This window comes from Trachypithecus francoisi, unplaced genomic scaffold (assembly GCF_009764315.1).
Source record: "Trachypithecus francoisi isolate TF-2019V2 unplaced genomic scaffold, Tfra_2.0 Lachesis_group13, whole genome shotgun sequence".
NCBI lineage: Eukaryota > Metazoa > Chordata > Mammalia > Primates > Cercopithecidae > Trachypithecus > Trachypithecus francoisi.
In genome coordinates this window covers 108872477-108899076 of record NW_022681458.1, presented here as the reverse complement: position 1 = coordinate 108899076, position 26600 = coordinate 108872477, and the positions used below count along the sequence as shown (strand labels likewise).

At 41.8% G+C, this 26600-nt stretch overlaps 1 protein-coding gene across 5 annotated transcripts in view; it reads right to left on the bottom strand.

Annotated features, from left to right (window-relative positions):
- Positions 1–1234: 1234 nt before the first annotated feature.
- MAP3K19 (mitogen-activated protein kinase kinase kinase 19) overlaps positions 1235–26600 on the bottom strand; it is a 67106-nt gene continuing 41740 nt past the window's right edge. Inside the window, exons 7-10 of one of the 5 annotated variants that reach the window (XM_033231681.1) lie at positions 22358–24808; positions 20224–20373; positions 17084–17781; positions 1235–1669 (exon numbers count right to left, since the gene is read on the bottom strand). In XM_033231681.1, coding sequence (XP_033087572.1) covers positions 1603–1669; positions 17084–17781; positions 20224–20373; positions 22358–24808 — 3366 coding nt within the window. In that variant the 3' untranslated portion in view covers positions 1235–1602. The remainder of the gene's footprint in view (positions 1670–17083; positions 17782–20223; positions 20374–22357; positions 24809–26600) is intronic. The other 4 variants (XM_033231682.1, XM_033231686.1, XM_033231683.1 and 1 more) reach the window with 4 other exon arrangements.

Sequence of the window (26600 nt, the reverse complement as noted above, 5' to 3'; positions counted from 1 at the left end):
ACACCTGTAATCCCAGCACTTTGGGAGGCTGAAGCAGGTGGATCACTTGCAAGGTCAGGAGTTTGAGACCAACCTGGCCAACACAGTGAAACCCCATCTTGGCCAACATGGTGAAACCCCATTTCTACAAAAAATACAAAAATTAGCTGAGTGTGGTGGTGGGCAACTGTAATCCCACCTACTCGGGAGGCTCAGGCAAAAGAATCACTTGAACCTGGCAGGCGGAGGTTGTTGCAGTGAGCCGAGATCATGCCACTGCACTCCAGCCTGGGCGATAGAGTAAGACTCAGATTTAAAAAAAAAAAAAAAAGTGTGTGTGTATGTGTATATATATATATATATATATATATATATATATATAACTTAATCCACCAACTTAAAATGACTTGTAATACTACTAACTCATCCATGCTCACTTTTGTGAGGTCTACTAATGTTCTGGGAATGGCAGTGTTTGAAGGATGACCTCAACAGAGGTAACTATTCAGGTGAAATGAGCAAAGGTCTCTGGAAAAATTTGTGTGTTAACTCATCCTTCCCTTACCAGACCTATCTTTTGTCCTACCAACTGGTTTAGCCTTAGCTAGTTCTGCATATGGAAATGACCTGATTCACTGCAAATAGATAAAAACTTCAAATCGCTGGGCGCGGTGGCTCACGCCTATAATCCCAGCACTTTGGGAGGCCAAGGCAGGTGGATCACGAGGTCAGAAGACCGAGACCGTCCTGGCTAACAGGATGAAACCCGTCTCTACTAAAAATACAAAAAAATTAGCCAGGTGTGGTGGCGGGCACCTGTAGTCCCAGCTACTCCGGAGGCTGAGGCAGGAGAATGGTGTGAACCCGGGAGGCAGAGCTTGCAGTGAGCAGAGATCGCGCCACTGCACTCCAGCCTGGGTGACAGAGCAAGACTCCATCTCAAACAAACAAACAAACAAACAAAAACTTCAAATCACTACAAATAAATTACAGAGAAAACAGAGCCCAAGATTTATGATGCCACCTTAACTAGCACAATTTCTTGGAGACATCTGAGGAGTTAGGGGGCCCTCTGATAATGAAATGCCGAGGCCCTCACCTCCTCCTATTAGGCCTTGAACCTCCTAGAATCTTTAAGGCTAAGATTGCTGCCAAAATACAGAATCTAGAATCTCTTTAACTTACCTTCCTGCCTTCCTCTAGTCTGCTTTGGACAAATTAAGTAAGCGTCTTTACTCACCAAGCAAGAAAATATAAGTTGTTTTTACAATTTATTTTAAACTAACATCATTAAAATATTGACAGGACAGGCCAAAAATAAAAGGAAATGTCATGTAAAGCAATAGAGAATGTAGTTCCTGGACAATCAAAACTGTAAACACTGAAATATGTTTTTTGTTGTTATTAAGAAATTTTTTTCTGATACTATGAATAATCATGTCTGACACTTGAGGAGGCTAATATGTAACTGAAACTTCCATTTAGCGACTCCATAGGATCTAGTTAAACTGGGTTAGACTGAATTTTCAGTAGGGAAACAAAGATCGCTTAGCCATCATTCCCCACAATTAAGCAATAAGGGAGCATCTGCAGTGGAACTGGAAAGAAACTCTTGATGTATATTCAGTGACTTCTCTCCAAGAAGGAGTGCTTCAGGAGCTGGAGAGCAGAAGGTCGCTCATGCTGGTCCCTAAGAAGGGAAAAACACATTAGAAACAGCAGCACTCAGTAATGAGACTGCCAATGAGATCTACTTAAATGCAGACTTTTAAAGATGGAAATACAACTTATGATAGTCAAACAGACTTGGGTTGAGTCCAGTCTCCAATTTTTAGCTGTGTGACCTTAAGCAAGTGACTAAAACCCTCCTCATCAGTAAGATGGAGATAACAATAATACCTAATTCATTGGGAGAATTGAATAATATATATACAACTTTTAAACAATAGCATGGTAATTGTTCGAATAGTGGTAGCTATTGTGATTGAAAACTAGGCCCTAGTTTCCCATTGTACTTTTGTTCAATTTGTTTGGAGTCTAATTTACATATGGTAAAATTCACACTTACATTTACTTTTAAAATTTAGAAGCATTAAAATCCAGAATTGAAAAGACTTTTTAAAATAGATATTCAAATATGCTTTGGTGATTAATTGAAATAATCCCATTTCGGGCACTCCTGGATTAACATAAGATAGAAGGAGACAGTTGTTCAGTACTTATTGTGGCATAATTTTTTTTTTTTTTTTTTTTTTTTGAGACGGAGTCTTGCTCTGCCGCCCAGACTGGAGTGCAGTGGCCGGCTCTCAGCTCACTGCAAGCTCCGCCTCCCGGGTTCACGCCATTCTCCTGTCTCAGCCTCCCGAGTAGCTGGGACTACAGGCGCCCGCCTCGTCGCCCGGCTAGTTTTTTGTATTTTTTAGTAGAGATGGGGTTTCACCGTATTAGCCAGGATGGTCTCGATCTCCTGACCTCATGATCCACCCGTCTCGGCCTCATTTTTTTCTTCAAGAAATTCAAAAGATTTTAGAAAGGTATCAGTCAATGAGCCAGTTAATGAACCAATGAGCTAATGAAATAGTCAATAATTAGCTTCAATGGCCTATTCCAGAGGCATTCTTTTGGTTAAATTAGCTATCTTTTGATATATTTTTTTCAGATACATAAATATTTATTAAGGCTTTAACAAACAGGTAACTTCCCCTATCCTCCACATTGTGCAACCACTTTCTTTATTGATATACAATGAGTATTTATCATTTCTATGTGTCAGGAACATTTCGAGTCCTCTCTTCTAGCTGTTTGAAATACAGAATACATTGTTGTTAATTACAGTCACCCTGCTCTGTTATCAAACACTGGAACTTATTCCTTCTATCTAATTATGTACCCATTAACCAACCTCTCTTTATCCTCCCTGCCCCACCACATACACACGCCTCCCAGCCTCTGATAACTATCATTTTACTTTCTATCTCCATGAGATCTACTTTCATAGCTCCCACATAAAAGTGAGAACATATGATATTTGTCTTGCTGGGCCTGGCATATTTTACTTAAGAAAATGAACTCCAGATCCATCTATGTTGCTGAAAATGATAAGATTTCATTTTTTTTATGGCTGAGTAGCATTCTGTTGTATATATACACTAAGTTTTCTTTATCCATTCATCTGTTGAGGGACACTTGGGTGGATCCATACCTTTGTTATTGTGAATACTGCTGCAATAAGTGTGAGGATGCAGGTATCCCTTAGAGATAATGATTTTCTTTCCTTGGATAAATACTCAGTAGGAGGATTGCTGGATCATACAGCAGGTAGTTCTATTTTTAGTTGTTTTTTTTGTTTTGTTTTGTTTTTGAGAAATCTCCATACTCTTTTCCATAATGGCTGTATTAATTTACATTCACACCCAACAGTACATGAGTTCCCTTATCTATACATTCTTGCCAGCATCTGTTATTTTTGTGTGTTTTTAATAGTAGCCATCTTTAACTGGGATAAGATGGTATCTCTTGGTGGTTTTAATTTGCATTTCCTTGTTGATTAGTGATGTTGAGCATTTCTTCATATACCTGTCAGCTATTTGTGTCTTCTTTTGAGATACGTTTCTTATTGGATGAACATTTTGCAAATATTTTCTCCCATTCAACAGGCCGTCTCTTCACTCTGTGATTTCTTTTGCCTTAAAAGCACAGGTGACAAAACCAAAAATAGACAAATTGAACTATATATTAAAGAGCTTCTATAGAGACCAATACCCTGGAGTGTTTCCCTATGTTTTCTTCTAGTAGTTTTATAGTTTTGAGTCTTATGTTTAGGTATTTAATCAATTTTGAGTTGATTTTTGTATATGGTGAGATAGGGGTCTAACTTCATTCATCTGCATATAAATATGCACCACATATTGAAGAGGGTGTCAATTCCCTGGTATGTGTTCTTGGTCCCTTTGTCAAAAATAAGTTGGTTTACATATGGGACTTATTTCTGGGTTCTCTGCTCTGTTCTATTAGTTTATGTGTCTGTTTTTATACCAATACCATGCTGTTTTGGTTACTATAGACTTGTAATATATTTTGTATATATTTTGTGTATATTTTGAAGTGACATAGTGTGATGCCTCCAGCTTTGTTCTTTTTGCTCAGTATTGCTTTGGCTCTTTCAGCTCCTTTTTGGTTCCACACAAATTTTAGGACTGTTTTTTATATATTTCTGTGAAAAATTACATTGGCATTTTGATAGAGGTTTTATTGAATCCATAGATGACTTTGGTTAGTATGACCATTTTAACAATATTGATTCATGTGACCCATGAGCATTCATTTGTGTCTTCAATATTTTTCATCGATGTTTTGTAGTTTATTTCATCAATGTTCTGTAGTTTTCCTTGTAGAGGTCTTTCGCCTCCTTAGTTACATTTGTTCCCAGGTATTTTATTTTATTTTTGTAGCCATTTTAAATGGGATTGCCTTCTTGATTTCTTTTTCAGCTACTTCATTGGTATATAGAAACACTACAGATTTTTGTATGTTAATTTTCTATCCTGCAACTTTACTGAATTGATCTAAGAGTTTTTGGTGGAGTTGTTAGGTTTTTCTAGATATAAGATCATGTCATCTGCAAAGAGGCACAGTTTGACTTTCTCTTTTCCAGTTTGAATGCCTTTTATTCTTTTTTTTTTTTTTTTTTTTTTTTGAGATGGAGTCTTGCTCTATCACCCAGGCCGGAGTGCAGTGGCACAATCTCAGCTCACTGCAAGCTCCACCTCCCGGGTTCACGCCATTCTCCTGCCTCAGCCTCCTGAGTAGCTGGGACTACAGGCGCCCGCCACCACACCCGGCTAATTTTTTATGTTTTTAGTAGAGATGGGGTTTCACTGTGTTAGCCAGGATGGTCTCTATCTCTTGACCTCATGATCTGCCTGCCTCAGCCCTGCAAAATGCTGGGATTACAGGCATGAGCTACCATGCCCAGCATGAATGCCTTTTATTCTTTCTCTTGCCTAATCACTCTGGCTAGAACTTCCAATACTATGTTGAATAGGAGTGGTGAAAGTGGGCATCCTTCTCTTGTTCCAGTTCTAAGAAGAAAGACTTTCACCTTTACTGCATTCTGTATGATGTTAGCTGTGGGTTTGTCATATATGGCCTATTATATTGAGGTATGTTCTTTGTATGCCTAGTTTGTTGATAGTTTTTATCACGAAGGGATGTTAGATTTAGAAAATGCCTTTTCTGTTTCTATTGAGATGGTCATATTGTTTTTGTCCTTCATTCTGTTAATGTGATGTATCATGTTTATTGTTTTGTGCATGTTAAACCATCCCTGCATCACTAGTATAAAACTCACTTGATTATGGTGTATTATCTTTTTGATGTGCTGTTTGATGTGCTTTTTGATGTGGGTTAGTATTTTGTTCAGGAATTTTGTATCTGTTCATCAAGGATATTGGCCTATAGTTTTCTTTTTTTGTGGTTTTCGCATCCTTGTCTAGTTTTGGTGTCAGGGTAATGCCAGCTTCATAGAATGAGTTAGGGAGAATTCCTTCCTTCTCAATTTTTTGGAATAGTTGGAGGATAACTGGTGTTAGTTCTTCTTTATGAGTTTGGTAGAATATGGCAATGAAGCCATCCACTCCTGGGTTTTTCTTTGTTAGGAGATATTTTATTAATGATTCAATCTTATTGTTCAATATTGGTCTGTTCAGGTTCTCTGTTTCTTCCTGACTCAATCTTGTATGTGTCAAGGAATTTATCCATTTCCTCTAGGTTTTCCAGTTTGTTAGCTTATACTTGTTCATAATGTTCTCTGCTGGGTTTTTTCATTTCTGTGGTATTAGTTGTTATGTCTCCTTTTTTGTTTCTGATTTTTATTTGGGTCATCTCTTTTTTTCTTGGTTAGTCTGGCTAGCAGTTTATTGATTTTATTTTATTTTTTAACCAACTTCTCATTTAACTAATCCTTTTTTTTTCTATATTTCGTTAATGCTACTCTGACCTTTATTATTTTCCTATTAATTTAAAATTTTTTATTTTTAATTTTTGTGGGTACATAGTAGGTGTACATATTTATGGCGTACATGAGATGTTTTGATACGGGCATGCAATGTCAAATGATCACATCATGGAGAATGGGGTATCCATCCTCTCAAGTATTTATCCTTTGTGTTACAAACAATCCAATTACACTCTTAATTATTTTTAAATGTACAATTAAGTTATTAATGACTACTGTCTCCCTGATGTGCTATCAGATGGTAGGTCTTGTTCAAGCTTGCTTTCTTTCTTTTTTTTTTTTTTTTGTAAGACGGAGTCTTGCTCTGTCGCCCAGAGTGACAGAGTGCAATGGCACGATCTTGGCTCACTGCAAGCTCTGCCTCCCATGTTCATGCCATTATCCTGCCTCAGACTCCTGAGTAGCTGGGACCAGAGGTGCCCGCCACCATGCCCGGCTAATTTTTTGTATTTTTAGTAGAGATGGGGTTTCACCATGTTAGCCAGGATGGTCTTGATCTCCTGACCTCGTGATCTGCCTGCCTCGGCCTCCCAAAGTGCTGGGATTACAGGCTTGAGCCACCAGTGCCCGGCTTATTCAAGCTTTCTAACTCTTTCTTTTTCTTTTTTTTTTTTTTTTTTTTTTTTTTTTTTTTGAGGTGGAGTCTCACTCTGTCGCCCAGGCTGGAGTGCAGTGGCCGGATCTCAGCTCACTGCAAGCTCCGCCTCCTGGGTTTAGGCCATTCTCCTGCCTCAGCCTCCCGAGTAGCTGGGACTACAGGCGCCCACCACCTCGCCCGGCTAGTTTTTGTATTTTTAGTAGAGACGGGGTTTCACCGTGTTAGCCAGGATGGTCTTGATCTCCTGACCTCGTGATCCACCCGCCTCGGCCTCCCAAAGTGCTGGGATTACAGGCTTGAGCCACCGCGCCCGGCAACTCTTTCTTTTTCAATCCATTAACCATCCCTATCTGCCCTACCCCTATCCTCCTACTAGCATTCCCAGCCTCTGGTAGCCATCCTTCTACTCTCTATGTTAATGAATTTAATTGTTTTTATTTTTAGATCCCACAAATAAGTGAGGACATGCAATGTTTGTCTTTCTGAGCCTGGTTTATTTCATTTAACGTAATCTGATTTTTATTTCTTTTTTTCTACTAATTTGGGATTTGGCTTGTTCTCTTTTTCTTCTGTTTCCTTAATTATTTATTTAAATTTTTATACATTTTTAAAAGAAAGGGTCTCCCTCTGTCACCCCAGCTGGAATGCAGTGGTGCGATTATGGCTCACTGCAGTCTCAAACTCTTGGGTTCAAGCAATCCTCCCACCCCAGCCTCCCAAGTGACCCAGTTAATTTTTTCTTTTTTTTTTTCTTTTTGAGACAAGGTCTCACTTTGCTGCTCAGGCAGGTCTTGAACCCTTGGCTTCAAGTGATCCTCCCACCTTGACCTCCCACAGTGTTGGGATTACAGGTGTAAGCCACCATGCCAAGCCAATCTTCATACATTTTTTATGTAGGCTTTTATTGCTATAAACTTCCCTCTTAGCACTGCTTTTACTATGTCACATAGATTTGGGTATGTTGTGTTTTGATTTTCATTTGTTTTGAGAAATTTTTAAATTTTCTTCTTAATTTCTTTCTTGCCCCAATAGCCATTCAGGAACATGTTGTTTAGTTTCCATGTATTTGTACAGTTTCCAAAGTTCCTCTTGTGATTGATTTCTAGTTTTATTCCACTGTGGCTGAAAGAATACTTGGTATGATTTTGATTTTTAAAAATCTGTTGAAACTTGTTTTGCAGCCTAACATATGGCCTATCCTGGAAAACGTTCCATGTTTTACATGGGAACATTTATTCTGTAGTTGTTGGAGAAAATATTCTGTAGGTATCTGTTGTGTCTGTTTGGCTTAAAGTGCAGTTTAAATCCAGTGTTTCGGCCAGGCGCGGTGGCTCAAGCCTGTAATCCCAGCACTTTGGGAGGCCGAGACGGGCGGATCACGAGGTCAGGAGATCGAGACCATCCTGGCTAACATGGTGAAACCCCGTCTCTACTAAAAATACAAAAAACTAGCCGGGCGAGGTGGCGGGCGCCTGTAGTCCCAGCTACTCAGGAGGCTGAGGCAGGAGAATGGCGTGAACCCGGGAGGCAGAGCTTGCAGTGAGCTGAGATCCGGCCACTGCACTCCAGCCTGGGCGGCAGAGCGAGACTCCATCTCAAAAATAAATAAATAAATAAATAAATAAATAAATCCAGTGTTTCTCTGTGGATTTTTTGTTTAGATGATCTGTTTAATGTTGAGAGTGGGGTGTTAAAGTCCCCATCTATGAGTGTATTAGAGTCTATCTCTCTCTTTAGATCTAATATTTGCTTTATATACCTGGGTGCTCTGGTGTAGAGTGCAGCAGAAATGTTACATCCTCTGACTGAATTTATCTCTCCATCATTATATAGTGACTTTGTCTCTTTTTACTGTTTTTGACATAAAGAGTGTTTTATCAGATATGAATATAGCTACTTATGCTCTCTATTGGTTTCTATTTGCATGAACTATCTTTTTCCATCCTTTTTCCATCCTTTCACTTTCAGTCTATATGTGTCTTTACAGGTAAAGTGAGTTTCTTGAAGGCAGCATATTTTTGGGTCACTTTTTAAAAATCTATTCAACCATTTTAATTGGAAATTTTAATCCATGTATGTTCAAGGTTATTATTGATATGTGATGACTTATTCCTGTCATTTTGTTGATTGTTTTCTGGTTGGCTTTTTGTTTGTTTGATTGTTTCTTTCTCTCTCGTTATTTATCATTGTGGTTTGTTGGTTTTCTGTAGCGTTAACATTTGAATCCTTTCTCTACCTCTTTTGTGTGGTTTGCTCTACCAGTGAGTTTTACACTTTCATATGTTTTCATGAAGATAGATATGATAGATAGATAGATTCTTATCTATCATCAGCTCACTGCAACCTCTGCCTCCCAGGTTCAAGCAGTTCTCCTGTCTCAGCCTCCCGAGTAGCTGGGATTACAGGCATGTGCCACCACACCTGGGTAATTTTGTATTTTTAGTGGAGATGGGGTTTCTCCATGTTGATCAGACTGGTCTCAAACTCCTGACCTTAGGTGATCCACCAGCCTCGGCCTTTGAGGTGTAGGGCTTTCTTTCTTTTATTTATTTATTTATTTTTTTTGAGACAGAGTTTCACTCTTGTTGCCCAGGCTAGAGTGCAATGGCACAATCTCAGCTCATCGAAACCTCCGCCTCCCAGGTTCAAGCAATTCTCCTGCCTCAGCCTCTCAAGTAGCTAGGATTACAGGCATGCACCACCACGCCTGGCTAATTTTGTATTTTTAGTAGAGATGGGGTTTCTCCATGTTGAGGCTTGTCTCAAACTCCTGACCTCACATGATCCGCCCACCTCAGCCTCCCAAAGTGCTGGGATTACAGGCGTGAGCCACCATGCCCAGCTCCAGGTGTAGGACTCTTAAGCATTTCTTGTAGAGCCACTAATGGTGATGAAGTCTCTCAGTTTTTGCATGTCCGTGAAAGGCTTTCTCCGTTTTTGAAGGATAACTTTGCTGAGTATAACATTCTTGGCTGACAGTTTTGTTTTTGTTTTTATCCCTTTCAAAACTTTTTTTTTTTTTTTTTTGAGACAGAGTGTTGCTCTTGCTGCCCAGGCTAGAGTGGCAATGGCACAAACTTAGCTCACTGCAACCTCTGCCTCCCAGGTTCAAGCAATTCTCCTGTCTCAGCCTCCCGAGTAGCTGGGATTACAGGCATGTGCCACCACACCTGGGTAATTTTGTATTTTTAGTGGAGATGGAGTTTCTCCATGTTGGTCAGGCTGGTCTCAAACTCCTGACCTCAGGTGATCCACCCGCCTCGGCCTCCCAAAGTGCTGGGATTACAGGCATGAGCCACCATGCCTGGCCTAAAACTTTTACTATATCATCCCATTCTCTCCTGGCCTGTAAGGTTTCTGCTGATAAATCCACTGTTAGTCTCATGGGAATTCTTTTATATGTTACTAGATGCTTTTCTTTTGCTGTTCTTAGAATTTTCTCTTTGTCTTTGACTTTTGACAGTTTGACTATAATGTACCATGGAGAAGACCTTTCTAGGTTGTATCTATTTGTGGATCTCTTAGCTTCCTGTATCTAGGTGTCTAAATCTCTTGCTAGACCTGGGAAAGTCTCAACTATTCTGTCTTTAAATAGATTTTCTATACCTTTAGTCTTCTCTTCACCTTCTGGAACAACCAAAATTGTCTATTTGGTCAATCTGTAGTTTCCCACATGTCATGTAGGCTTTGTTCACTCCTTTTTTTTCTTTATTTTTGTCTGAATGGGTTATTTCAAAAGATCTGTATTCAAGTCCTGAGATTCTTTCTCCTGCTTGATGTAATCTATTGTTGAAGCTCGTGAATGAATTTGCACATGTGGTGTAACAGTCATTTATTTTAATTTTTTGGATTGGCTTTCATAGGGGAAGACTTTTTCCTGAAGATGTATCTATGGTGTTGATTGGGTAGGATGCTTTAGCCTTGATTCTGGGTGTATGCAGTAGTGTGGTCTTGGTATAATTTCTTCATCTGTAAACAGCACCAGTGGTGTCTGTGATTTCCTCAGTGGCTTAGTCTTTGATTGTTAGTGGAGTCTGTGGTGAGGGTTTACTGGGGATTGGCATGCCAGGTGGACCAGTACTCTAGCCTGAGTGGTAGTAGTGGTGTGTCAAGCATGCCCATCCTTGGGCCCTGGGTGGCATACGTGGGCACTAGTGTGGGTTCAAATGGGCCAATTCTTGGGCTTCCAAGGCTTGCTCAGGTCCTGGTAGTGGTAGTGGTGTGCTGGGTAGGTGGATAGGTCCTTAGACTCCTGGGCAGTACGCATGGCATGGGCAATGGCAATAGTGGTACTGGGATAACGCTTGGGCTCCATAGCAGCAGGCACTGGTGTTAATAGTGGCTGCAATGGACTGGATGGGCCAGTCCTTGAGCCCTCAGGAGGAATGTACAGATATCAGCATTGATAGGGCAGAGAATCCCCAGGCCCCAGGCAATGTGCTCAGACACTGGCAGGGGTGCTGGGCCAGGCTTGTTTGACCTTTCCTCAGGCCCTCCAGTGGTACATTCAGGTGTCAGCAGTTGTGGGCAGGGTGGGGTGATCCTCAGGGCCCTGGCATGATGATTGGGTGGCTGCAGCTCTAGTGGTGGTGGGCAAGGGGAGCCTGTCATTAGGGCACATGCAAGTGTGCTACAGCCCTGCCACTGGTGGGAGCAGGGTGGCTGTCAGTGGCAGCAGCTTCAGGCAGGTGGCTCTCAGGTTCCAGGGAGCTCACGGTTTGGCTTCTGGTGGTGGCAGTCGCTGCAGCCAAGAAAGCCAGTCCTCAGGGCACATGCAAATGTGCTGCAACCCTGTTGCTGAAGCAGCTGGGGTCACTGCCAGTGGCACACACTTCAGCCTAAGCAGAGGCTGCGGTCGACAGCAGCAGAGCCTGTGCTCAGAGCATGTGAGTGGCAGCCCTGCTGCTGGAAAGGGTGGAGTTGCTATCTGTTACAGCCACCTCAGGTAGGCAATTCTTAGGCTCTGGGGAGCACGTGCTTTGGCTCTCTTTGTCCCAGGAGCACTGCACTGTTGTTTCTGGGGTGCAGGACACCATGTGTGCTACAATGCTGGGGATCTGGTCACTCCACTGGGTACAACTGGCATCACACTGCTGCAGCCCTCCAGGTAAACACAAGAAGATGTAAGTAGGATTCCAAGGATATGGGGTTGCAGGGGCTGTTGGACCCCAGGGCAGGATGGAGTCTGGTGGGGATCGGACTCTCAAAATGATGCCATGCTGTAGCTGCTTAGGACTCAGGGATGTGTGGGACTTGGTGTGGGCTCCCTCTCTGGAGCAATGCTGTCACGTGGTTTCCAGGCAGCTCCATATTCTAGTCTCAGTGTCTGCAAGGACTAAAGGGTTCTCCCACGGCTAGGATTACAGGAGTTCACTGTGAGAATGTGGACCACTGGGGATCTCCCACCGTTTCCCAACACTGGGGAGCCTCTCTGGGCTCTCAGCCAATCTCAACCAAACTGCCTGCCTTCCTTCCCTTTTATTCCATGTCTCAGGTGTTTCCTGTCACTTCTCTGTTGAAATCCATGTTCTCTCTCAGATGCTGTATTTGAAATGTGGTTATCTACTTGCTGTTTTCGTTCTTTTTTTTTTTTTTTTTTTTTTTTTTTTTGAGACGGAGTCTCGCTCTGTCGCCCAGGCTGGAGTGCAGTGGCCGGATCTCGGCTCACTGCAAGCTCCGCCTCCCGGGTTCACGCCATTCTCCTGCCTCAGCCTCCCGAGTAGCTGGGACTACAGGCGCCCGCCACCTCGCCTGGCTAGTTTTTTTGTATTTTTTAGTAGAGACGGGGTTTCACCGTGTCAGCCAGGATGGTCTCGATCTCCTGACCTCGTGATCCGCCCGTCTCGGCCTCCCAAAGTGCTGGGATTACAGGCTTGAGCCACCGCGCCCGGCCTATTTTAGTTCTTTGTGGAGGAAGTAAGTGCCAGATGCCTCTAGTCAGCCATCTTGAAGCCCCTCCTCTTTTAATAATTTTGAAAGCACAATGGCCAACAGATCATTTTCCAGTTGAAAATGGAAAATAAATACTCTTAAAAGTATTTTATATTGTGTAAAAGTATTATATTTTGTGTCATTTCTAAAGTTAAAAAAAAAAAAAAGTCCAGCAAGGCACAGTGGCTCACGCCTGTAATCCCAGCACTTTGGGAGGCTAAGGCAGGTGGATCAGGAGATCAGGAGTTCAAGACCAGCCTGGCCAACATGGTGAAACCCTGTCTCTACTAAACAAACAAAAACATTAGCTGGCCCTGGTGGCGGGCGCCTGTAATCCCAGCTACTCGGGAGGCTGAGGCAGGAGAATTGTTTGAACCCATGGATGGAGGTTGCAGTGAGCCAAGATCACACCACTGCACACCAGCCTGGGTAACAGAGCAAGACTCCGTCTCGAAAAACAAAGAAAAAAATCCTTTCACCATGGGGAGGGCCTTTCTCCTGCCTTTAAAATATGCAGAAATCTCTCTCCTTTAAAATCCTTTCCTTAAACTGGATACCATTTCTAGCTATTACCGCTCCCCCACCCACTTTTTTTTTTTTTTTTGAGACAGGATCTCATTCTGTTGCCCAAGCTGGAGTGCAGTGGCATGATCACGGCTCACTGTGGTCTCAACCTTCCAGGCTCAAGTGATCCTCCCACCTCAGCCTTCTGAGTCTCTGGAACTACAGGTGTACGCCACCATGACTTGCTAATTTTTATTTTTTTTTTATTTTTTTTTTGAGACGGAACCTTGCTGTGTTGCCCAGGCTGGAGTGCAGTGGAGTAATCTCGGCTCACTGCAAGCTCCGCCTCCCGGGTTCACGCCATTCTCCTGCCTCAGCCTCCCAAGTAGCTGGGACTGCAGGCGCCCGCCACCATGCCGGGATAATTTTTTGTATTTTTAGTGGAGATGGGGTTTCACCGTGTTAGCCAGGATGGTCTTGATCTCCTGACCTCGTGATCCACCCACCTCGGCCTCCCAAAGTGCTGGGATTACAGGCGTGAGCCACAGTGCCTGGCTAATTTTTAAATTTTTTGTAGAAACAGGGTCTCCCTATGTTGCCCAGGCTGATCTCAAACTCCTGGGCTCAATTAGTTATTCTGCCTCAGCCTCCCAAAGTGCTGGGATTACAAGCGTGAACCACTGCACCTGGTCCATCCCATTTTAAAAATTGCTGCCAAATGTCTCTAACAGGGCTAAGCTCGGTGACTTCCCTCCAGTATTCTTAACCATTTGGCCCATTCCTCTATAGAAATTGCCCTCTTGAAATTTCTTGAAATTAACCAAATTTAATGAGCTCATCCTTTTTGTCATTTCTGTAGCATTTGAAATATTCACTACTCCCTCCTACCTGAAACTACCTCTGCTTAGACTTACGGGACAGTCTGTCCTCTTGTTTCTTCTTACACCTTGGGGCAACTCCCTTCCCTTCCTCCCTTCCCTTCTCCAGTTATGTGCTAGACTTGATGCCATGCATTTCTGTTAGCTTCCACTGTGAGCATTTTCAAAATATTTTCCTCAGCCCTACATTTTTTTAATGACGGTAGCAATCAACCTTATAATGATTTTTTTTTTTTTTTTTTTTTTTTTTTGGAGACAGGGTCTCGCTCTGTCCCTTAGGCTGGAGTGCAGTGGTGCCATCTCAGCCCACTGCAGCCTCAACTTCCCGGGGTCAAGGGATCCTCTCAACCTCTCAACTCAGCCTCTTGAGTAGCTGGGACTACAGGCACACACCACCATGCCTGGCTAATTTTTGTATTTTTTTGAAAAGATGGGGTTTCGCCATGTGGCCCAGGTTGGTCTCCATCTCAAACTCCTGGACTCAAGCGATCTGCCCATCTCGGCCTTCCTAAGTGCCGGGATTACAGGCATGAGCCACCGCACCTGGCTGTTATAATGATTTTTAAATGTGTCCTTCCAATCTTAATTGCTTTCCTGAGCTGTAATTTCATAGCTTCAAATGTCTCCTTATATGGGGTGGGAAGGGTTTAGCTGCCTCCCCTGTTCTTCTCTCACAACTGTGATTTCTCTCATTATCCAGACTCAAAAACATGAAATCCTATCATCCTGCTCCATTACCAAGTCTTGATTCACCTTTTCTCTGAAATTTTCTGGAATCCTTTACAATCCCACTTTACTTTACCACCATCAGCATCCAAGCTCTAGATTTCTGCAGAGCCTTCTAGTCTCAAGCAGCATCCATCCCAGGCCTTTCAATACATTGCCATCTGATCTGCCCTCCCACAGACCCTTTTCTTTATGGTCTTTTCAACCCCAAATCTTTTGCAGCCCCCTGCTCCTCACTGCCTACTGCAACAAACCTAAACTCCTTGGCCTGACCTCCCAGAACTTGGTCTGTCCCTAGGAGTACCCGCTCCATGCTTATTTCTCTCAGCTTCCCCAAGTTCATTTCTGTTTTATTTAGACTTTTCCTAGTCTATGCCTGATTACCTCTATTTCTGAATCTTTAAGAGTGCCTCGCCCTTTATTTTCTGGCCATCCATATCTCCAAAGAGTATTGTTATTGATATCAGGTGAGATATCAATATACCTCAGGGTCTTTGCCATAGAATTTTAGAAGGTAATTATATACTTGTATATGACTCTAATTAGGTAAGTTATGTTAGTATTCTTCCTAATGATCATTAACTGTAAACTCCTAATTTTGTGCCCCACACTCTGCTAAGCAATTTACATGCACCATTTCACTTAACCTTCACAATAACCCTGTTAATTTATTATTAGTGGTGTGAATTGTACATTGCTTAGTTTATGAAGCAATGGTTCAAAAGGAGAGCCATAAAAGAAGATTCCACCATTTCTCTTTAAAGCGCTTTGTGTGTGCGTGTTTAATCACAACTTGAAAGAAAATGAGAATAACAAGTGGTTTCTAGCTGTGAGTCAATAATATAGGTAATTGTTAAATTCAGAACAAAGCAACTACAATCGTTTTAAGAGTTAACACAAATCTCTAAAGCTAATACTGGTCTATATGATATTCCAGCACATTTATGCAGTTTGTTTTTTGGGGAGAGGGTGGGCAGCTCGGTGACTGGGGCTTTGTCCACAAAATCCACACTGGAAACCTAAGGGGTCTCTGCATCTAATAATGCCAAAAACTATGCCCCTGGAGTGACATTCCTGCCCTGGCCCATGTAATCATCCTGAAATCAGCCAGGACAGACTGATACACACCTGCTAGGAGAGAGAGACAGAGACTTAAAAACAGGCACATTCATTGGCAGAGAGGGAGAATCTTAGATTCTAAGATTCATTCAGAAAGGCAAAATGAAGCCCTTGGGTGTTGGGGGTTGCCATATGTGCTTGCTAAAAGATGGGACACTGGAGTTTTTCATCGAGGGATAAGAAGGCACACTTCCTTGAAAGACAGAAAATTGACTTTGAGTCTCAGTCCTTTCTTGTCCTCCTACTAAAGTTGAGCCTTGCTAGGTAGGTGGGTTCGGGGCTGCTGTGCAATATCCTAGAGTGGGCTCCAGCACCCACAGCCCTACTCCTTAACTCTTCCCCACCCCATGGGTACACACTTTAACTAAAGTCATCTCTCTGCTTTTATTTTATTATTTGATTTAAGATTTCATATGAGCAGAGAGTACCTGGCTAAAAATTTGAAAATCACCGCACTAGTTCATCTCCATTATATTACAGTTACAGTTCTAACTTTTTACCCAGAATTTAATTCCATAGATATGAGAGAAGATAATGAAGGGGAAAACAGACAATTTTCTAAGGCTTTTATGATTCACCAAATATTCCCCAACTTGACGTTGAAATTGGAGATTTCAACTCCAATTAGACATTTGTTTCTTTGGTTCAAAATGTTTCCCCTCACTTTAAATGCGAGGTGATGTCATTTCACCCTAGCCAGTTCCTAGGAAGATGTCTCATTGGTAAATAAGTAGATCTTTAATACATTTTGCAAACCCATTGATTTGGGCAAGTATTAACAGAACTTAATAAGACATTTAATGGAGGCACTTTCTACTTGAAGCATTGCCTCCTATATCCTGATACAACAATGAACACAATTACCCAATATGACTGATTATGATTACTTTCAGCACAAAATCACTGTCTACTTGACTTCATAACCAAAACAAAGCTTTTTTTTTTTTTTTTTGAGACGGAGTCTCGCTCTGTCGCCAGGGCTGGAGTGCAGTGGCCGGATCTCAGCTCACTGCAAGCTCCACCTCCCGGGTTTACGCCATTCTCCTGCCTCAGCCTCCCGAGTAGCTGGGACTACAGGCGCCCGCCACCTCGCCCGGCTAGTTTTTTGTATTTTTTAGTAGAGACGGGGTTTCACCGTGTTAACCAGGATGGTCTTGATCTCCTGACCTCGTGATCCGCCCGTCTCGGCCTCCCAAAGTGCTGGGATTACAGGCTTGAGCCACCGCGCCCGGCCAAAACAAAGCTTTTAATGGGCCATAAATTGCAAGGGAAACGTCAGCCACTTGGAATCTCTGGGCATTTGTCTTCCTCCTCTTGCTTTCAGTTTCTTACCTGGTCAGGCACATGCGCACAAAGTCTGCTGCATTTTCTGAGAAGTGGTCTGGTAAAGGAGGCATCAGCCCTCGGTGTGCTCCGATGTAAAACATGGCAGCCATCCTGTCCATGGAAGCCAGTGGAGGCTTCCCTGTAGCCATCTCAAACACAGTACAACCAATGCTCCAGATATCTGATTTCCTTCCATAGCCAGACTCATTGATGACTTCTGGGGCCATCCAATATGGAGTCCCATGCATGGACTTAAGCATGTCACTGTGGGTGCCATTTAAACCTGCCCAGGCCAAACGCTTGGCACAGCCAAAGTCAATCAGCTTTATTATTCCAGTTGGCATGAGCATAACATTATTTCCTTTTATATCGCGATGTACCACACAGTTCTCATGGAGATAAGCAACACCTTGCAGAATTTGTTTCGTATATTTACAGAACACCATCTCAGGCAATGGCCCAAAACGGTTTATAATACTAGAGATTGAGCCACCAGGAACAAACTCCATGAAAATGCTCACAGTGTTCTCTTGCAAGCATGTCCCCAAATAGGCCACAATGTTGACATGTTTCAGTGCTTTGAGCAAATCTATTTCTTCCTGTAGTTTCTGGTATTCCTTTTCAGTAGCTAATTTATCAGAGGTATCCAAAGCCACCTGTTTTACAGCTATTAGCTGCCCTTGGCTAGTGAGACCACAGTATACCTAGAAGCAAACCAATAATACCTTGTTATTAAATTAATGACACAACTCATTCACAAAATGCCTCAGGTGACACTTGACTTTCCCTTCCCTTCCTAAACCCTTGTCTTTCTCTAAGTTGATACCTCCCTTCCTAAATGCAAAGTATTTAAGCAAATTCAGTGTTTCAGTGGAGCCAAGATGGGTGTGAGAAACATGGTGGATGGATGTCATATTGGCTTAAAGTGGCTTGAATTGGCTAGAATACTGGCTTCATTTTTCCCCAGCTGTATAACTTGGGATAAATGTCTAATCTTTTGACTTCAGTTTTTCTCATCTGTAAAACTGAGGTAACAATACCTGCCTCACAGATTTCTTTTTCTTTTCTTTTCTTTTAGACAGGGTCTCACTCTGTTGCCCAGGCTGGAGTACATTGGCACAATCACAGCTCATTGCAGCCTCAACTTCCTGGGCTCAAGCAATCCTCCCGCCTCAGCCTCCTGAACAGCTAGTAGCTAGAATCATAGGTGTGTGCCACCACACCTGGCTAATTGTGTGTGTGTGTGTGTGTGTGTGTGTACTTTTTGTAGAGCCACCGTGCTATCTTTTTCTTTTTTTTTTCTTTTGGAGACAGGGTCTCTCTCTGTCACCCAGGCTGGAGTGCAGTGGCCCTGATCATATCTCACTGCAGCCTCAAACTCCCGGGCTCAAGCGATCCTCCTGCCTCAGTGTCCTGAGTACCTGGGACTACAGGCATGTACCACCACACTAGGCTAATTTTTAAAGTATTTTTGGGGAGACCAGGTCTTGCTATGTTGCCCAGGTTGCCTCACAGAATTTTTTTTCTTTTTTGTTTTTTTGAGACAGAGTCTCGCTCTGTCACCCAGGCTGGAGTGCAGTGGCATGATCTGGGCTCACTGCAACCTCTGCCTCCTGGGTTCAAGCAATTCTCATGCCTCAGCCTCCTGAGTAGTTGGGATTACAGGTGTGTGCCACCACACCTGGCTAATTTTTGTGTTTAGTAGAGATGGGGTTTCACCATATGGTCAGTCTGGTCTCGAACTCCTGACCTCAAGAGATCCACCTGCGTCAGCCTCCCAAAGTGCTGGGATTACAGGTGAGAGCCACCACACCTGGCCTACCTCCCAGATTTCTATGATGACTACATGAGATGGTGGTTTGGAAAAGCTCCTGACAATACGTAAAATAGAGCTAGTTCAGCTCCCAAGCTCTCTGGAGTGAGAAGGAGACAGGCCTTGGAAATCACCCTTGTGATGTAATCTCAGTGGTTTTGTGTCTTCCTATCTTCTCACTGATTCCTGAAATGTCCCCATCTGGAGACAGCACAAGTCTTATTTGGGGGCCAGCGTTTTCTTTACTCATCTATGTAAATAACTATCTGAAGTGCTAGGGTTTAGATATCTAATGTTTGTACATATTTAAGAGGTACATGTGATGTATTAATACATGCATAGAATGTGTAACGATCAAGACAGCGTGTTTAGGACATCCATCACCTCAAACATTTGTCATTTTCTTTGTGTTGGGGGCATTTCAAATCTTCTAGCTAATTGGAAATACACAATATATTGTTGTTGACTATAGTCACCCTACTGTGTTATCAAACACTAGAACTTATTTCTTCTGACTGTATGTTTGTACCCACCTGTCTTCACCCCCTACCCTCCAAGATGTCTTACACAATTCACAAAATGTAAGGAACATCTTTTGTTTTTGCCATCTACCAATGATTCTCCAAACTTCCAGTAACATATTCAGCTGTTGAAGGAAGATATTTTATTTTTATTTTTTTGAGATGGAGTTTCGCTCCGTCGCCCAAGCGGGAGTGCAGGGGCACGACCTCGGCTCACTGCAAGCTCCGCCTCCCAGGTTCACGCCATTCTCCTGCCTCAGCCTCCCGTGTAGCTGGGACTACAGGCGCCCACCACCATGCCCGGCTAATTTTTTGTATTTTTAGTAGAGATGGGGTTTCACCGTGTTAGCCAGGATGGTCTCGATCTCCTGACCTCGTGATCTGCCTGCCTCGGCCTCCCAAAGTGTTGGGATTACAAGCGTGAGCCACTGCGCCCGATCAAAGGAAGATATTTCTTTCCCATTGGACTTGAACCTGGGAGGATGAGAGGCTAGAAATGCAGTGGCCATTGTATCGCTATATGTGCCTGAGAAAGAGCCAGACAGAGAGAGAGACCAGATCCTGATGACATCGTCTGACTCCTGAAGCCACCTCAGCCCATAGCCTGACCTATTCCAGACCTTTCGATTGGATAAAGCAGTAACTGTCCTTTCCCTCAGTGGTTGGATTTTCTGTTACTTCAACTGAAAGAGTTCTAAGTAAAAGAATGCTTGCCAGAGGAAGCAGGGAGGATGACTGGGGAGTGAGAGGGGCGGAGGGAGGGACTGTGGAGGGGTGGGGAGTGCTGATTTCAAGTTTCCAGTTCAACTTACTGTGCCATAGGCTCCCTTTCCAAGAATCTCACCCTTGGTCCATAGGATAGCTTCTTCAGACTTTAAACTATTTTCAGAAAATGTCATCTTTTCATTTGAGATGAGAAATTTCTCCTCCCTGTCATATATCCTGAGCCCATTACTATGCCTCTGGAAGAATGAGACAAAAGGAAAGATGACCATTAAACCAAGTCACTGGGATGGAGAGAAAGGGGTGAGAGTAAAGTCTTCTTTTCAAATGTTCCCATCTGTGGCCACTCTTAAAGGTAACTTCTAGAGACACATCGTTCCCCCAAATGACCACGTAGTGTATCTTAGCTGTGTACTTCAGCCTTGTTAATTATACACATTTTAAAACCACATCTTGCTCTGTATATTTTATAGGAGGAGATCTTAGGCCTGTTCATCTCAGGCCCCACATGAGCCTGCAGCTACTAACCACTGTCTTTTGAGAATGATCTTTCACAAGGTCCCTATCATGACAGAATATGTTAATGTGTGCCATCTCCTCAGACCCCTAACCTCAGCTCTCCTCAAAATTCCCATTATCATGGTCAACTTGCTCCTAAACACAGACTAGTTCAGAAAGAGAAACATACACAGAGCTGGACACATACATAGAGACACACATACTCATACACACATATTCATATATGTGTTCACACAAATGTACACACACGTAAACATAAATGATATATAATCCATAAACATACATGCACACATATACATCACATATATACATACACATATGTACTGAGAGATAATATACAAACCAACAATGGCCAGACCATATATAAAAATAGAACTCTGACCTACAGTGTGCAGCAACCGAACCAGGAAATCAACCTATTATCTATAGTAACCAAACCAGGAAGCCAGTTTACTATCTACAAGCCAGACTTGCAGGAAGTCAGACTAGTATCTCTAGCAAACAGTCCAGGAAGCTACGGTATAATTCTTTACCTTTTATGTTCTTCTGACCAACTATTTAAAATAATTATTCCTGGCCGGGTGCAGTGGCTCACGCCTGTAAACCCAGCACTTTGGGAGGCCAAGGCGGGTGGATCACGAGGTCAGGAGTTCCAAGACCAGCCTGGCCAAGATGGTGAAACCCTATCTCTTCTAAAAATACAAAAATTATCCAGGTGTGGTAGCAAGTGCCTGTAATCCCAGCTACTCGGAAGGCTGAGGCAGGAGAATTGCTTGAACCCAGGAGGCGGAGGTTGCAGTGAGCCGAGATCGCACCACTGCACTCTAGCCTGGGCAACAGAGCAAGACTCCATCTCAAAAAAATATATATATATTCCTGATCCTGATATGGTGTGGATATAGTGTACTATAACCTGAGTTAGTGTTCAATAAATAATATTTCAGCTTAACTACTGTTTCTGTCTTTAAAATTTCAGTTTGGGAGGCTCGTGTACGTTAGTGAAAATGATAACAAAGAAAACCCAACTATCTGTTGATCTTCCCCACTCCATGCCCACTCCTATGCCAAACAAAATTTTTTAAAATCTTATTTCAGGATTTTTGCTTACACTTCCATGAGAACAATGGCCGAGTCTTGTACAGCACTATGCTCCTAGTTCTTGGCCCACTGCCAGAAACACAGTAGCATCAATAATAATTTTGCATTAAAGTAGTGAATCATCTGACAGCAAATGCTCAGATGTAGGGACTCTGAGAAATGTACATTTCATGTCTTCATATGAACAAAATGGTGAGCCACTTCTGGAGCCATGTTCATTTCTTTCTATCTCATATACCTAGAGCAATGTCTTGCCTATAATTATCTCTCTGCTGACAGTTGGAAATGATATGCTGTTGATTGAAAATGTCATCATTGAATAAAATACTGACCTATTTTAATGGTTTTGCTAAATTAATTTAACCAAACTGATTTCATTGCAATGTCAAGCTAGCTAAATTCCAGAAGTGAGGCAGCATAATGAAAACATCTTAGCCTGGGAGTCAGATGACCTGAATTCCAACCTTGTGATCAAACAATGAGACCTTGAAGAAACTATTTAATCGTTTAGGGTTTATAATTCCTCATTTGAAAATAAGGGGTTGGACCAGATTATCTCTGAGGTCCTTCCCACCCCAATGAATCTCGGATTCTAATTTTACCAACCTGGATTTTGACATTTGTTGTCCCTCTGTCCGTTTCTTTTGGGGTACTTCCTCTCTGACTGAGGATACGATTTAGGTTTTCAGGATCTGTTCCATTTGCCATTTTTTGGCAAGAGTTGTTATCTTTCTCATCAAGAGCTAATAACTCTGCAGCTAGACAACCTAATAGTTCATCTGTCAATTCCTCATTATTTACAGAGTCCGGAATTCCTTGGGAAATTGAATTTGTGCCATTTAAAGTTTTTCCAAACATTTGATAAGTGATTGACTTATTTGCTAAACTATCATGATCTAAATAATGTACCCAATATTGATATGTCTGGGAAGATGCACTTTCTTGTTTTTCTTGGAAAGAGAAATTTGCAAGTGTTTTAGACTGATCTGAAATACTATCAAACTCTAGATCATTAGTTGAAATTCGGCTGGCATTTACTTTACTAAAAGATGCTGTATTCTGCTTTTCTTGCTGTACATACTTGTTAGAATTCTTCTCACTAGGCACTGCCCAGCTGTTTTCCAAAGGGATAAATGGGATCTGGTGATGTAGCTCTTCAAGTTCTTGCAGATCTCTGAGGCTTGTGGTGAGTATTAGATTGTTAGAAATGTCTCTATCGCCCATAGACTCTTCCACAGAAACTTCTTCAACAATGGATAAATCTGAGACAGGAGGGAATTCATTCTCTTTCACGGACTGCTCAGGTGTCTGAGCCAAGTTCATGGGATGAATTTCATCTTTGGAAGATAGAAACTCCTTTCCTGAATACTTTATGTGCCAGTCTGGCTCTGAAATACCATCACCGTTTTCAATGTCATGTAGGTTGCTACGTACAGCCTTGGAACTCTTTTCTGTAGAAATTAAGCCTTTGTGCTCTTGTTTAATGCCAAATGAAGTCTTTGGGGGTTTCATATGTGGTTTTTTCTGAGAAAGTCTTGTTCTGATATTGCTGCTCCTCTCCCTGTGTGAAGATCGACATTTATTGGTGATACGTCTGCCTGATGGAGCCGAACATATCTCACGGTAATACTTGTTTTCATCCCTTTCAGCCTCTCGCACATGACAATAAACAGGGGTCCCAAACATTTCATAGATTCCAGGTCCATTAGCAGTTGAATTGATTTCTTGAAACATATCACTATACTTAAGATCTGGGTAATTTAGTCTTGGCTGTGCGGGTTGAACAGAGAGAGGAACACGTGACTTTTGTATTCCTGGATTTTTACCTATGCAAGGAAATGATTGCTTTTTAGGTTTCTGAGTCCGGTGAGTTGATTGCTTCTTTGCTATCTGTGGCATTCTCTTTTGAAACCTGGGCAATTGCCAAGGCCTGGGGTCAACAAGTCCCAAAGCAGGGAAAATTTGTGCTTTTATGCTGGTTTTATGCATGGTAGGCTTCATGGGACCTTCAGTAGAAATCAGGAAATTCGGAGGAGTCTTCTTAATTGTCTTAGTCTTTGAATCCAACTTACTTCTATGGGAATTCATCTTATGCTTGTCATTTTCTTGGTGTACAAGTATGTTGACACTATGGTTGTTATGAATGGTTCTCTTTGTTTTTTGGAGGCTTGGTTTGGCTATTGCTGGTTCCTTGGGGCTTCCATCCACAGGGAAGGTGATGTGGATAAGAGGCACCATCCCACTCCTTTCTGGTTTGGCTCCTTCCGCTATTGATATTTTTATGTTTGTCTCCATGCTCCTACGACCTTCTGCAAGTTTATCAATGGGGTCATCAAAGAATACATTGGATAAGCTTTTAAGTACAGTACACTCTTCTAAAATATTGTTTGGTTCCATTGCTTCATCTTTATGTAATGAAGCTCTTTTTGAAGCAGCTTTATTATTTCTCATCTCTTCATCCTGGCTTGGAGTTATTTCTGAATGCTGGGCTTCTTGGAATTTGCTTGGAATGGTACATACTATTTCTGAATCTTGTTCATAGTTTTTGGCTACTGACCTCTCATTCTTTCTTGATGAAAGATATTGAGAGTTCTCTTCTTCAGCTTTTCTCATTTTACTACCATGGCAGTCAATATCCTCTTCCCTATCTGCAGGAATATTGCCTTCCTTCAAATTCTCAAAAGACACCGAAGACTGCCCTTTTTCAAGGTGGGTGATTTCAATTTTGTTACATTCTTCTATTTCCTTGGATTTCCAGTTCTCCTCCATCTCCAGGCATTGTCTGTGATGGTTAGCCTTAGGAAAAGAGCATATGTTTCTTGACCAAATGAAGCCATCAGAAGACCTGAGAGTCGAATCCATCAACAACTTAACTAGGGCTCCTGGAGGCTTATTTGTTGGGCTAAGATCATATTGACGAACAGACGCTGAGAGCTTAGGCACAAAACATGTGACGCTTGGCATGTTTCTTTCTTTCTCTTTTGGAAACTTGTGATTTCGGGGGATACTAAGGACACCAGATCGTGTGGGCAAGAGTGACAGTGGTGGCAGAGGGAACTAAAAGGAAAGAGAGAAAAAGCTATGAATGCAGAAACATATATAAATATCATGCTAACTGGTTTAAAGTAGTCTAAAGAGATTATAATATCCTCTTAAGGAAGGCTTTTAAAGTACAAAGCTAGCCTGGAGATCACGATTTTTTTTTTTTTTTTTGAGACAAGGTCTCGCTCTGTCACCCAGGCTGCAGTGTAGTGGAATAATCACAGCTCACTGCAGCCTTGACTTCCCGGGCTCAAGCGATCCTCCCACCTTAGCCTCCTGAGCAGCTGGGACTACAGGCGTGTGCCACCATGACTGGCTAATTTTTTAATTTTAGTAGAGACGAGGTCTCTCTATGTTGCCCAGACTGGTCTCAAACTCCTGGCCTCAAGCAATCTTCCCACTTCTGCCTCCCAAAATGCTGGAATTACAAGCATGAGCCACTATGCCTGGAAAGATCACAATTTTTAAAACTAATACCTCATTCCCAATATATTTTTTAGAACCAATTTAAAACAACACTTTTTTTTAAGTTTTTAAAACAATTTTTAAATTTTTTTATATGTTCTTTTATTATACTTTAAGTTCTAGGGTACATGTGCACAATGTGCAGGTTTGTTACATATGTATACATGTGTCATTTGGTGTGCTGCAAAACAACACATTTTAAAACCAGAATTATTATAGATGCAAATATTCATGGTTATATATTTTTAAATGAAGGCCCTATAATGTAAATGGTAAAAATTTAAGATAAGAAGTCTTTTATTTCTCTTCCTTTTTCTTTTTACTTTCCATAGAATTGATTTAAGATTTTTGAAATCCCACTCGGAACAGTTTAAAGTTGTTGTTAAAATACCTCAAAAATTACCAGTTATTGACTAACTCAGAATTTGTATCTGAAACACAACTACTTACCATCATCTTGCTGAATTATTTTGTGAATGAAATGTACAAAATTTCATTTTTGTGGATGAAAGGAAAATGGATGGCTTTCATTTCTCCTTTGCCCTCTATTTTCAAACTAAGCTAGTTTTTATTATCATCCTGTAGAGGTCAGTGTAACCCAATGTATAGTATTAAGCTGTGCGGGCAGTAAGCTATGAACTCCTTAACTTTATGCTTCTTTTCATTGTGGTCTTTTCCTGTGTATACAGATTCAGTACCTATTTATATCACAATATTTAAAGGCATGGGTCATGGGTAATAATTGAGAAATATATGTTTAATTTTCATTCTATCGCCACGTATGTGTAAGAAGGAAGGAAATGGAACTTGACTTTAGAAACTTAGGCATTAAAAGTAGATGAGATGGTCCCAGTTTTACTGTCTAGATGATTTTCCCCATTTCTTCAAAATGACTTAGGAAATAAAGGCAGATTCACCCAGTGCTTAACCATCTGCCTAGTAATGGCCATTATATTTTTTTAGGTCAATAAATTTCTTTTTACAATGCTAAGCAGTACCTATGCGTAAGTATTTCTCAAAGGCTCATAGGAAAAGAAGGGTCAGGTAGTTGAGAAACTAAGAATTGCAAGTATCTTTCCAAAAACTTACAAATTAGACAACTAGGAAAACCTTCCCACCACTGGGGGAAAAAAAGAATTGCCTAATTTCTAGATAGGTTGAAAAAAGACAAATTAAAATATGTCTGGCCAGGCGTGGTGGCTCACGCCTGTAATCCCAGCACTTTGGGAGTGCAAGGCAGGTGGATCACTTGAGGTCAGGAGTTCGAGACCAGCCTGACCAACATGGTGAAACCCCATCTCTACTAAAAATACAAAAATTAGCTGGGCGTGGTGGCAGGTGC